The sequence below is a fragment of the Acartia tonsa genome, chromosome 4 (genome assembly GCF_053477335.1).
Source record: "Acartia tonsa isolate MP-2025a chromosome 4, ASM5347733v1, whole genome shotgun sequence".
Taxonomy (NCBI): Eukaryota; Metazoa; Arthropoda; class Copepoda; order Calanoida; family Acartiidae; genus Acartia; species Acartia tonsa.
The window spans coordinates 15283839-15298032 of NC_137263.1; the positions used below are offsets into that span (position 1 = coordinate 15283839).

General features: G+C 31.3%; 3 protein-coding genes across 16 annotated transcripts in view; all 3 read right to left on the minus strand.

Annotated features, from left to right (window-relative positions):
* The window catches only part of mrn (general transcription factor IIH subunit 4 marionette), an 11364-nt gene extending 4429 nt beyond the window's left edge, over positions 1-6935 (minus strand). For all 14 annotated transcript variants that reach the window (XM_080156595.1, XM_080156594.1, XM_080156593.1 and 11 more), the window contains exons 1-10: positions 6799-6935; positions 6294-6387; positions 5595-5739; positions 5194-5454; positions 4506-4598; positions 3828-3935; positions 3286-3369; positions 1961-2052; positions 1321-1416; positions 720-834 (exon numbers count right to left, since the gene is read on the minus strand). In XM_080156595.1, the coding sequence (XP_080012721.1) occupies positions 720-834; positions 1321-1416; positions 1961-2052; positions 3286-3369; positions 3828-3935; positions 4506-4598; positions 5194-5454; positions 5595-5739; positions 6294-6387; positions 6799-6829 (1119 nt within the window). In that variant the 5' untranslated portion in view covers positions 6830-6935. The remainder of the gene's footprint in view (positions 1-719; positions 835-1320; positions 1417-1960; positions 2053-3285; positions 3370-3827; positions 3936-4505; positions 4599-5193; positions 5455-5594; positions 5740-6293; positions 6388-6798) is intronic.
* Positions 6832-7907, minus strand: Scox (Synthesis of cytochrome c oxidase). The gene has a single exon (XM_080156601.1). It carries the CDS (start codon positions 7905-7907, stop codon positions 7044-7046), a length of 864 nt encoding a protein of 287 aa, XP_080012727.1. The 3' UTR covers positions 6832-7043.
* Positions 7908-10522: 2615 nt separating this feature from the next.
* LOC145318243 (uncharacterized) overlaps positions 10523-14194 on the minus strand; it is a 32521-nt gene continuing 28849 nt past the window's right edge. The window contains exons 4-9 of the mRNA XM_080159570.1: positions 14091-14165; positions 13584-13646; positions 12523-12645; positions 11875-11978; positions 11494-11618; positions 10523-11410 (exon numbers count right to left, since the gene is read on the minus strand). Of these exons, the coding sequence (XP_080015696.1) occupies positions 11157-11410; positions 11494-11618; positions 11875-11978; positions 12523-12645; positions 13584-13646; positions 14091-14165 (744 nt within the window). The 3' untranslated portion in view covers positions 10523-11156. The remainder of the gene's footprint in view (positions 11411-11493; positions 11619-11874; positions 11979-12522; positions 12646-13583; positions 13647-14090; positions 14166-14194) is intronic.

A 14194-nucleotide genomic window follows, 5' to 3' on the forward strand; every position in this document is an offset into this window, starting at 1 on the left:
ATTGTCTCAAATGATTGATAATTGTCTAATTTGGCAAGAAAAGGCAAACAAAATTTCAGCGTGAAACGGTGGTTTTCGGCGGGAGTGGAGATTACGCCGCCGTTTCTTCACAGTTCCACATTGTACCTTTTTAATGCAACTATAATGCTAAATCTCAGAGCTGTAACACTTTATTTAGTTGAGTTCTTTTGACTTTTAGTTTTGGTTTCAAAAAGTGTCACTTCCGCCCCCAACTTCAAACAAATTGCAAAAAAGGAAACTAATTTACATCTTATTCAGTCTGCCAATCACATCTTAAATGTGATCCATTATTATTTTATGAAGACGTAAATTATGACTGAACACAGGGAATGTCACAGTATGTAAAAATCTTTTCTTATAACCAATGTAATCTTGATATAATATTCTTTAATATATGTGTACATAAATAATTTTTATCCAATTTTTTTTTGAATATTGTGAATGACTTTTAAAATAATATTGTTATATAAATTTACATCCCAAAGTTTTGTTTTTATTTCTACTTTTTGTTTTACACTTATTTTAGTGGACGGTACTACTACTGCCCCCCATCCCCCTAAATAAAGAAAAATTATTTTTAAACTAAAATTTTAAGTGGAGGATCGTCTTCCCAACCAACTTCCTAAAGTGTCTCTAGGGTCGTGGTCAATAGTAAACATAATAGAAGTATTAGTACTTAATTTCATTTAAAAGAATACCTTTGGATGTGCGTGAAGATTTAGAAAAGTAATAATTTGATTTGCTGTGATACCGCCACGGAAAGCATTCCTCGCAGATTCTCGGGTTATTAGGGCTACAGTCATGTTAGGAAACCTAAAAAATAGATTTAGATTATAAGTGGATATTAAGATAGTAGAAAAATTGTCGTCAATTTAGGTTACTAACATGGACATCATATATTGGTCAGTTCGTTATTCCAGTAGGAGGGGATGGAATAAACACTTAGAAAATAAAATTGCTACCTTAAATGAAATGAAGTTTCTTAAATGTGAAGCAACTCTTTAAATGTTTATTTTCCTGGCAAAAATATTTTGAATTGACTAACGAGAACATTAATACGTGAGAGTGACGTTAAGACATAATTTCCCAATTTTACCAAAAAAAATATTTTTTTTCTAGAGGAAATGGGTAAAAAAACGTCTTTTTTATTATTTCATTTATAGATCAATTCGTTCACTCAGTAGGTGGGGAGGGGATGGGGTAATCGAAAGTGGATGGGAGTATCGTTATTTCAGCCAGCTGCGAGCATCAATTTATCTGAGTACAAGTAATAATATATCCATCAATATGACATAATACCTGTAGAGCATATCAGAGAAGAGTCCAATAAGGGCAAGCTGTAAACTAGAATCAGTGTACGCATACACACGATAATTTGTCTCCACAACGATGTACCTAATAAAAAAAATGTATATCTAAAAACAAATATAAGAATTATTTAAACTTTAAATATTTAGGTGATTGATTAATTTTGGTTGAATTCCTACCAAATTTATTTGAGGGGTCTTACATGATGTATTAGTCATAATTAATGAGCAAGATATAAAAAAATAGGTATATTCTTAAATAAATAGGATTTGACTATCACCGAGGTACAAATCCTATTCAGTTATAGTTCCAAATAATTTGACAGTAAATCTTTAAAAAGCTTATCCGTTATAGAATATAATATAGAGTATGGCTTTGAAACCGATTAATATCCGCTGGATTAGAAGAAGTTCATAGCTATACTGAAAATCGTGTATAGCATCGTATTACAGTAAATTTTCCACGAATATCAAAATAGAGACTATAAAATTAATACCAGTATTGTTAGCCCTGGCCTTCGGCCACTAGGGGCTAACAAAACTATTTTCCATCATGAATTTTTTATTATAAAAACTGCGGAAAACTGTCCATAACACGATGAATAAATATTATATAAAAATATAAATCTGACCCTTCCGTTGGCTCTGCAGCAAGCTTGGCTTTGGTATCTCCAGATGCAATGTTCAAGGCAAGGCGGGTGGGGTAAAAACGGCCAGAGGTCCTCTGAACATTTAGTAATAATTGACACAGAGGTGTATATTCTGCACAAGATTTATTTTTTTTCTCGGCGACAAATTTTTTAATTCCCCCCCCCCCCCCCCCTAGTTTTTTCTCACCAAGAAGGAGGGAAAATGGAAAAATATTTAAAGAACTCTATATTTTATTTATTTTATCCCTCCTACCACACATTTTTTAAGTTTTTTTCAGCAAGGAGGAGGGGGAAATAGAAAAAATGTTTTCAGTTTTCTTAATTTTTACATTTTTTTCCCTCCAACCACTTGTTTTTTATCCCCCCCCCCCCCCCTGAGCCGGGGATCCCATGTAGAATATACACCTCTGAATTGACAAAAATTTCGGTATTTCATATTCCATGTTGAATATTAATGTTTGCAATTATTTGTTATTAGTATGCTGGTATCTGAAAAACAAGGCGGATGGGAAAATAGGTCCAGAAAATAATTAAAAAATGGCTTTATCTATAATTTTATCCTACTATACAAAAAAGTAAGGTTTGTTTTTGTATAGCATAAGATAACTTCTGACAGTTATTCATTTTAGGAAAGTTTCACACATAGAAGCTGGGGACGCACAGCCTCTAGTTGACTACATAAAGTATAAAGTTTTTGAGAAGTGCTATATCGAAGGGAAGAAACGGGAGAGGTTGGAGGTCAAACTAACACTCATCCAACTATTATATTATCCCCATAAAAACAAGGATGACAACATCCATAAAAGCGAAGCTCTGAAACGATATGACAGACGAACATTAATTTTTGTTGAGAATATACAAAATATGAAAATAAAAGGTTTTACAAAATTATACGTAAATTTGTTGCAAAACTTCTTAAATACAGAATTCTGTTTAAGGACATACTGACATTTTTAATACTTGATTATAGAGATGCTTTGCTCATAATATTGTACCTTATTGTAATAGGAATCAGTAATCAAAAAATCAGATCGATCGGATGATTTTATCACATAAAAAATGTTAATAAAAAAGTACAAAAATCAACATGTTTAATATGGACGTATGGACATTCTGGTAACGATTATAGAGTTGCTACGCTTTCTAAGTCGTACCTAACTACTACAGGAATCACCATGCAAAGTTTAAAATCGATAGGATAATTTAACATGCCTAAATTAACGAATAAAAGCTAACTATATCGGACGGACGGACGTGCGGACCGATTCTAATTATAGAAAAGCTTCGCTTTTAAAAAATACACTTACCCTCCGTTGATAAACAAGGCCAAATTCTCGTAAATGTTGAAGGAAAGTTAATAAACCTTGACTCATTCCATCCGTACTGTAATCCTAAAATATTATCATTTGTGGTTTGCTTTTATAAATGGATTTGAAAATAGCTTTCTGTTCTGCTTTCAATAATAATCAAAAATTATAAAACAAAACCCGGGGAGGGAGGGACACATTGAGCTGTTTATTACACTAGTAATCAAAGTTTTATAATGGCGTTTTATTAATCGTTGGCTAAACAACTTTGAGGACTTTTATTGAATTTGATTGGTTAATTTATTTATTTGAATTCTCAAACTTTTAAACAACTAATTGTAATCTACAAAAGGGGTAATTTGTGTATCATCATTTAGGATGTACATCAAATCATTGGTCATTGTCTTATTTCTTTAGATCCACGCAAAAAAACATATCTGTCCAGGGGTTTGCAATATCTTGGGAGGACATTCACATACACAGACATCCTACTTCTTTTCTATGAAGATTAAAAAAATGTGGAGATAATTGAAATGTCATACCTTGCCTAGTTGAGAAAATGATAACTGAAAGAGAAATGATAAACACTCTACTAAACTCATTCCTCTGGCACTCACAGAATTTAAATACTGCAGGATAAAATACCAAACCTAAAATCATTTCAACAATACTGAGGTGTTCTATGTGTTCTTATGTTCAATAAGCCTAAATGTCCGTCTGTCTGTCCGTAAGACACGAAATCGGGGAAATGTGATTTTCTATGCTCCTATTTAAGAGCTAAGGCTGAAACTTTCATTCCAACATTCCTATCATTATGGAGCATAAATAACTAGATATCCTTTTAAGTTTTTTGAGCTTCGCTACGTATTGATGTTGTCATCCTTGTTTCACAGTTTTCTTCGATTTTATACATAAAAAATATGATTTAATACAGATTTGCACCTATCATTCCTTGGTCAATTTCCTTTTTATATATATTAGGCTTTTAGAAATAAAAAAAAAGACATCGTAAAAAACCATCTTGGCTCGGGGCAACCATGGTAGTGATCCAAGCATGTCAAAATATCAAAGGCAAAATTTATAAATAATAAAAATGACATCGATTTTATTTTCACAACAATAACTTACACAAAATATAAGGTTGTCTCAAATTTGTAGTTGGGTTTAAAATCAATTAGATCCGTTTTGGAGCTGCTAATTCATCAAAAATTGTAGTGTACCTGACTACTTCTATCCATAAGTAAAAATTGAAAACCAGATCTTGTTATCACAGGTGCATTGTCTTGTGTTTCATCACGGGCCATCAGACCAGACTAAATAAAAAAATTCTCAGGATTTCCCGTAACAAATTGGATATATTATTACTTGGATGTTACACCAAATTTTTATGTTTTCTAATAAAGTAAAACTCGCAGCGGGCTTAAATAAAGATTCCCCCCATCCACCCGCTTTACCTCATCCCCTACCCTCTTACTGGATGAACAAACTGACCAATAAATGAGTTCCATGTTAGCAACCTATATTGACGACAATTTTACCCCTGTCATTATATACACTTATAATCTACATTCATTGAGAACAATGACATTTGTGTCCAAAAGTAGAAAAGAAAAACTTTAGGTAATAAAAAATGTAACTTGGCTTTTCAAACTTTTTGCTTTTTGTCATTAGAGGATTGAAAACTCCTACTAAGAAGAGTTTCAATTATATGATATGAATGAAGTAATTGAGAAGTGGCAGTTTTGATCTTCACTAATAATTTAAAATACTGATGTGATGACTTTATAATCTATGAAATAACAAGAATTTATGTGGAATTATTATTCATCCTTTTTACCTAAAACTTATTATTTGATAATATGCGTATTTAAACGATAAACATAAATCATTTTAACTTCATCTTATTACCTGTAGCAATGTATTTGAAGCGTCCTCAGAGATGCCAGCTTGTTGACTACTCGCCACCATATAGTGTAGAACAGTTTCCCACCTTTCAGCTGCATAATTATCCAGAAAAGCAATATCTCTGGCCCTGGGATCCTCTTCTAAATACGCTGACATTGTCCAGGGTCGGCCTCCGCCCACTAGGGCTATTCTTAGGTTGGCACGGAATGTTGCGTTTAGCATCCAAGCAGTTAAGCCACCTGGCATTATTGCTTCTTTCCATATCTAAAAATAACCAAAAAATAATGTTTTTTACTTGTGCAAAAAACTGATAGGTATTCAAGTGATATAATTTTAAAGAGAAATATAATCTTATTCAAGTTTCTAAATTACCTAATCTTTTTAAAAATATAAAAACTACTTACTCGAAGACTAGTTAATGTTTCTTGTGTCTTTTTACTATGTGACTGGTATTGATGACTAACCCAAGAGCTGACAACAGCTTGAGGTATGGATTGTTCTATATACAGTAATCTCACTATTAACTGCTTGGCTAGGGCTGGAAGTTCTCTAAATAAATTTAATATTGTTTGAAACATGTTGTGAGAAGAAAAGAAAATTAACAAGTATTTATAAAGTGTGATACCATTAGAGAGTAAAACACTAGAGGGAGAAATGGTTGAATAACTGTATCTCCCCATCGCAATCGTCTTGTACCACCATCCTATTGGGTCATTGAAAATCAACCAATGGTATCACTTATATTAACACAGCTAAGTAGCAGAAAATTATTTAGAAGCAGACGAAAGAGGTCTTTGAAAAATGAAGGGAGGTAGTTGACTGTATATACATCTATACTATAGATCTGTTGTGATACCTAAGTAGTTCATTTCCTTTTATGGTGCAAGGTTATTTTAAGTCCAGTTTCTTGTCAATAACCCAGGTGACTAAAATAAAGAGAATGGCTCCCCTTACTTATCCTTGATTGTTCGACCTAACATAAGAGTCACGTGTCATGGACAGCATACCCGACCGTATGAATTAATTGATAGTTACTATCAGTGCAGTGGCCACTTAATTACAAGCAGATAATATTATACCTAATCATTTTTATTGAGAAGTACCTGTAAACAGCCAGACATGTGGCAGGATGATTGTATAAACTGTCAAGAATCTCTTGTGGTAAACTTTTCAGGTACTCGTGCAAATTAGTGCATTCTAAACAAAACAAAATGATTTTAAAATAAATATTTAGGTATTAAAGAGTTACATCCATAAAAAGCTTTCTAGATGATTTTAATTTTACTTTTCCTTTTTTACTAAACAAATTATAATCTACAAAAACTTTAGAAGTAATGTTAAAAGTAATGGATTAAAGCTAGGAAAATACCTCTTTGGAATAAAAAATCTTTAAAGGTTACGATTTGATTAATTGACAATGATAAGCCAAAGTTTCTTTAAGTTTGGACCTTAGTCATTATGGAGTAGGTTGAGATACTCTTGTATAACCACTATGGCCAGCTCAATCTTAACGTTCAAACAAAAGGGTAGTACTGATAACATGTACGTGACAGAGTGCTACCACTGAGCCACGACGCCCCCATTTATATATGATTATAAATGACTTACCAATTGATGGTTTCTTCCGGTTATTTGACATGATTCTGAAAAACAGAGAACAGTTATAGTTTACATTAGATCAAATTATTAAGGTGTGCAAAACGAGAAGCTAAAAATATAAATATATTCGTGTGAAACAGTAATCAACACATATAATTACTTATAATAAGTATTACAAAAAATCAGATTTTTAAAATCTAGTAATAATAATGATTTAATCCATGAAAAACATCTGGAAAATCACAAAACATAACCTATTTTTTAAAATCCTTAATAAGGTCTAAAATTCCTTTGGTATCCATATCAAATTTAGCCATGTGGTGTCGCAAAGAACGAGCAATCATTTCAGCAGTTTTAGTCTGTCCATAATAGTCTACGAAATCTCCATCAGGATTTACTAGGTAGACAATAATTGTGTGGTCAACAATATAATCATCATCATCATCCGCAGGACCAGGGCTGAAATAAACACGATAAGATTTGCACGCTTGTTTGATCTGCTCCTCTGTTCCTGTCAGTCCAATGAGTTTAGGATGAAATTCCTGAACGTATTCAGCAACCTCTTTAACACCATCTCTCTTGGGATCAACTGTAATAAACAAAGGTTGAATAACTTTATTTTCTTTTTCAAACAAATCAACAATTTCTGCAACTTTCTCTAATTCTTCAGGGCAAATATCTGGACAGTGTGTAAAGCCAAAGTAAAGTAGAATCCACTGGCCAATAAAGTCTTCACTTTTTCTTGTTTTGCCTGTGTGATCCACCAACTCAAAGGCTCCTCCAATTTTAGCTTTTCCTATTATTCTCTTACGTTCCTTAGCAATTGCGTCTTCTTTCAAACTACGGGCATAGTAATAAACACCGTACAGAAAGCCCATAAAAACACCACTAACAGCTAGGTTTCTCCAACTAATGGGACCTTTCATTGTTGTCTGCTTTCCTTTGCCCCCTATTCCTTGAGGTCTGTCAACTTTCTGTTCTGAATTAGGTTGGGTTGGGGTACAGTACATAAACTTTGATATGGTTGGTGTACATCTTGGCACCAGTAACATTTGATGTGCCTTTAAAGGTTGATTTATTTTAATGCTGCATATTCTGCTTAAGCCACGCATCCACATATTGAAAATTATTTTCTGAAAAGAAAGTGAATAAAAAAATTATTTAAATGTCAACCTCTTTTTTATTGGGTTGTTTAATAATATAAGAGTATTTACTGGGGCAACGACTAAAAGAATTATTGATTATATTCAGGATTTCTAATTATCGAGTTTCTGGGATTTAGCTAGCGGAAAACTTGTCTAGAACTACGTTTCAACAATTAAGTGTATATCATAAATAAAAAAAGGTTGGGAATTTTGTTTAAAAGGATCCTACATGTTCCCCCTTACTTTTCATACGTTGTATAACATTAAGTTTTTTTTCACTAAAACATCTATCGTAAAAACAAGAACAGAAAAATAATATATTTAATACATTTCCAAAAGATAAAATAAAAATCAAGTAGGTACTTTAAGTTTGAGTTGAAAACATTTTTTTAGTTTAGAAACAACTGTAAGATTCATAAAAGGATAAATCATAATAATTAAAAAAAGTAAATCCAGACATGTCTCTTTGATGAAAGTAACAGATTCATGGATAGAAGAAAAATGGGAACCCGGCGCGCCCACCTCTTATCATTAATTAATTTAAATTTACGTGTAAAATAACAGTTTCGAGCCATCCTAGATATATAGATTCTTATTTCTAAAATATATATATAAATGTATGTGCTTCTTAAAAAAAATATTTCTTAAACTGTTTTTAACCTATTTTTAAAACATATATCAAAAATATACTATGACACCAGTAGAATTAAACTGCAGAGCCTAAATTTGAATTAAGTCCCCAATAAACTTTTTTGAGGGGATTTAAAAATTAATTTTACTGTTGCTGTGGTCATTTTTGATCAGAGCAAAAGGTCTTTTTTTATTTGGGTAAAATTCGTAGCTTTTAGAGTGTTTTGCTTCATATATATAGTATTCTGGTATAGAGTAAAATTAGGCCTTTTGATTTCATCTAAATTAATTCATTAAAAACTTAATTCTTTACAATATATCAATGAATTAACTTTATCGTGCTTGTTTTCCATCACTTATTTAAAACACAAAAAAATTGGCTGTAAAGGGTTAAATAGTGAAAGATGACAACAAATGTTTACGCAATACAACAAATTTTTTTTTGTCACATATACAAATATGATAAAATATAAGATTATTCAAACTTATTTTTTTAAATATTTTTAAAAAGCATGTATCTTTTATGTGTATAGTTTCATTCTTTTCATTTTAATTAAATAAAAATTATTTAACTACATTGGAAATAAGTCACTTTGTGAAAACACTCTTTTTTGAATTGTAAAAAACTGAAATGAAACAAGGCTTCTAATTGGTTCAGACTTCAGAATAATATGTTTTATTTTAATGTTAAATTTCTTCTTTATAAATTATTGTTTTAGAAAAAAATTAATTGCATCGAACAGAGTAGAGTTTTTATTATTGTATTGATATAATCTGAATCACATCAAATTGTTCTGTAAGAAACAATTTAACCCTAAACTAAAAAATGCTTTTGCTTCCATCAAAATGATCACAGCAACATATAAAATTGATTTTTAAATCCCCCAAAAAAAGTTTATTGGGGACTTAATTCAAATTTGGGCTCTGCAGTCTGATTCTACTGGTGTCATAGTATATTTTTGATATATGATAAAAAAATAGGTTAAAAACAGTTTAATGTAAAATTCATCTAATTCCATCAAAACAAAATAATAAAAAAATATTTAGAATTGATTCATTTCACAACTCAAATATATTACAAGTCTCTGACAGAGGTGCCAAATATTTTTTTAGATTTGTATGTATTATTAATATTGTTTTAACTAAAATCAATTTTTCATTCTATAATCTTCCATTAATTTAAATATTTTATAAAATTCTTGTTTTTTTTATTAGGCTAAAAAATTAGGCAGCTTCAAACTAATCATACGGCACTTCTGTTGTTTCGCAATTTATGTAAAATGCCACGTAATAGTTTGAAACAAACCGATCAATGTCGTCTTATTATTTTTTTTCCAATAAGGAATTTAGGGCATTTAGAATTTGATATTTTTAAAAGCGATAGTTTTCTTATTTAGAGTCAGTCAGTCAAACTCTATCTCTATCGTTAATTAAGTCATGTTAGAATTTTCCAATCTATTTGAAATTAATTAGGTAAATTTTGGGATTGGAATATATAGAATGTTTATTCCGAATGTTACTGGATCATGAATACATTGTTTATCTACATTCAAAGTTCGTTAGTCTGCCCATGTAATTTGTTCAGTTTCTCATTTATGATTTGAGTAATCTTTGTTTTCAAATAATATTTTTTGTACGCCTTCCATTTACAAGATATAAATAAAATATTAATAAACTCATACTGTACCCGAAGTTTGAAAACTCAAAAACTGGGTATTGTTATATAATATTATTGAATTGATTCTTTACATATTATTTGTGTCCAAGCTTTTCAAGTAAAAATTCTAATCTCAGAATGAGTTTTCCTGTTTATTATACTTTGGGATAAAGTATCATTTATCATCAATTGTCTTATCTCTTAAAATCTCTGCACAAATTACAATTTACAACAAACATAAATAAGAGAATATATATGTACTCGGAATTTAGATCCAGCCGGAACAACTAAAACACGTAGGTACAATTTTATTAAAATCTGTATTTCATTTATAATCATTACATTTTTATTAATCTTTATGTATCACCAGAATATTTAGATTGTCTATTTGAAAAAAAAATTATTTATACAAGTTTTGGATTTTAAAAATAGGTGTGAATATTTTAAAAATTGCTAGATCAATTTACAAATTACATTTATTACAAATTAAATTTTTAAACAATTTAGTGGGGTAAAATATTTCTCAAATACAATTTTCATCACGTTCATGGCTATACTATAATTTTATTTTGACTAATTAATAATAAATTTTCATGACTAAGTGTTAATTACAAGCGGCTACGCCCCTTGGGGCAACTGAGGGAAGGGGCAAGTCGACCCTCCAAGTTAAATTTGAAATATTAAAAAATAATTCTGGGATAGGGTATTTTTTCTTGGGGTAAATTTTCCTTGTTGCTTAAGTGAAGGTACTTTTCCCATATTTATAAAATAGTTAAAAACCTTTTCTGGACCAAATGGAGATACAGTCTATAAAGGAGAACCATATCGGTTCAGCGGTTAGCATGATCCGACGATGTGAAATCACTCCCGACAGAAACACAGACTGATATCCATACAATTTTTTATAAGGATTACTATGGATCATGTTCATATTTCTATTGGACAGGATCACACTTTCTGACCAGAGTTACTTCTTTTGCAGCCTTCACTGCAGTAGTATCATGAGAACTAGCTTGAGCTAAGTCAGTTTCTGACTCATCTTTTCCATCACAATTTTGACTTTGCTTAGCAGAATCAGCAGCTTCTGCAGGTTCAACTTCCTTGTTTTCCTTGGGGGAAGAAGCATTATTTGAGGCTTGTGGTGGTGGGTTGCTGATTGAAAGTTGGCTGCACATGAACTCAGCAAAAGCTGAAATTATAATAAAGAATTTAAACTTTGAAAGTAAATAAATTTAACATAAAATTTTTGTGGCTTTAGTTTGCAATTGTTACCTTTATAATTGATAGTCTCCTCTTCAATATCAGCTTTGTCCAAAACTTCAGTTATTTCCTTTGGTTTATCTTCAGATGAATCTAGAGTGGGCTCAAGTGGTCTAACATCATGTTCAGTTATATACCTAGCAATAAAAGATCTCATTACAAATTAATTTCAAAGTAGTAATTATTGAAAACTGTATTTATATTACTCTTTACACTAAAACACCCATGACTTTCGGTCAAACATATTACTTTGTTTGGAAGTTTATGCATCAGATTAGCAATTAGTTGCACCCGTTGAATAGCTAAGGCATCCTTCCATAATAGATTGGTAGTGTACTTTATTGTCTTTGGTATAAAAACAATAATTTTATTGCAATAATTGAAAATTCTTACTTTGCTTGTCTTAGCATTTGCTTGAGCTCATTTTTAGTGAGTGTATCTCCAAGTTGTGTGAGAGCCAATGAAAGCTCTGAAACTGTGAGCAGTCCGTCATCATCCTGCAATTGAAATAGTTGTTTATCGCATCGTATTATAAACAGCTAAGAAAACTGGATATAATACAATGCTATACATAATTTTTCAGTGTAAATGAGAACCGGATCTAATTCATCGGATATTAATCAGTTTCGAAGCTATACTGGAGAAAGAATTTACATATTGATGATTTTGAAATTGGATAAAAGCAATTTCATGTAATATGCAATACAGACTAACACTATGGCCTAACTCAGTGAAGCCATACCCCTTGAACCACCTACTTGACTTCTAACATTGGCAAAAGATACAGGGAGGGATACGACCTTGGGGCTTCTTATTGCACTAGTCCCCAAAGTTTAATTATAACGTTTTCTTTTTGGCTTAATAAATTTGAGGAGTTTTATTGAATTTGGATTGGTTGGTCATTAGTTTGAGCGCCCAAACTTTTCAACGACTAATTGTAATCTACAGAAGGGGTTTCTTTGTGTATGATCATTGTAGATGTACATCAATCTATCGGCCATTGTCTGAATAAATGAAAATAGTTCCATTTACAAAACATACCTCGTCAAATAAGCTGAATGCCTCGACCAAATCATCCTGTGAATAAGAATGTTCTTGTTGTTTCGACATTAGCTGAAGGAATTCATTGAATTCAACTGTGTCATATATGTAATCTTCGCTTACCTAAAAATAAACAAAACATTTTGTATATAATTTATTCAAAGCAAAGCTTTTCTATAATTTGCGTCTGTCCGTGTCCATACGTCTACCCGTACGTAACGGATAGCTTTTTTCATTATTTAAGCATGTTAGAATTGGCCCATATATTTTAAAATTTGTATGATGATTAATGTAACAGTTAGGTACGATTTAGAAAGTGTAGCAACTCTAAAACCATAAAGTTACTTGTCCATTTCAAACATCATGATTTTTAACATTTTTGGATGATATAATTATCATATATATCTGATCTCTGGAATAATGATTTCAATAACAACATGGTATAGTGTTATAGGTAGAGCATCTCTATAATCAAATCCAAGAAATTTCAGAGAATTTTTTTTGAAAATTTTATTCTGCTTTTTAGGTTCTAATACTCTACACGTGTTACTGTTCGTCTGTTCTACCAAGTCTTATCTCAGAGCTTCGCTTTTATGGATGTTGTCATTCGATTGTTTTCACGAGTGTCTAATATAAAGTTTTGCTTCAATCTTAGCCCTATAAATTTTCACAATTTTTATAAAGGACATAGCTGCTCATGTTGGGGTAAAAGCTCTGAATTTCGAAAATCCCATACTATTCCCCTTGCAAATATAATGTGAACAACGCCCTAGACGAGGTGACTAAGTTTATCAGGGAGGATAGGGACATTGGACTGTTTATTTCACTAGTCTAGTCCCCAAAGTTTTTAATTCGTTGGGTTCAAAACTTTGAGGAATTTGATTACATTTTGATTGGTTGGTTCAAAAGATAACATCTTTGGGGTGGTACATTACGTTGATGTCAAAACGTTTTGACCTATGATTGTAATCTACAAAAGAGGTAATTTTGTGCATCATCATTGGGGACATACATCGAATTATCGGCCATTGTCTTATTCTTTATATCCCTGACAAGTTTACCTCTCTGACAGCAGATAACAAGTCTTCTTCTGTTGGTCTTTGTCCAAGAGATTTCATAACAACCTAAAATTATTTGTAATTTTCTAGACAATCCTTATACAAAAAAGTAACAGAATCTCTGTGTACTTATCTGTCTGTCGGTCTGTACTGAAGGATCTCACTAACCACTGAACCGTTATAATTCTTCACTTCTCATGGTTCTTTAAAGGTTTATAACTAGTTTGGGAGAGGGTACAACAACCCTCTCAAGAGAAATCGAAAAAATGACAACAAATATTTTTTTTTATTAAAAAACTAAAAAGATTCATCTAGTGGCGTATTCGCTGGTATGTAATATAGAAATACTAAAAAATATATTCAGCCCAAGTAAAGAACACCAGAAAATTGTTCTGGATTTTAAGGAACTATAAAGGCAGAACAATTTCTCTAATTTTGCTATTTTCTTCTAACGAATATATTTAGAAAATATTATGATATTTTTAAAATTTAATAGATCATAATTTTTACCTGTAATTCTGAGAAAGACAAAACACCATCTTCATCTCTATCAAACAACATGAATACCTCTTTATAATCAGCAACCTTAGATAAAATAAACTGCATTGAATTTA

Bases quoted from the DNA above. Each gene is read 5' to 3' on its own strand.
- Scox (XM_080156601.1), bottom strand. From the start codon at position 7,907: ATGTGGATGCGTGGCTTAAGCAGAATATGCAGCATTAAAATAAATCAA.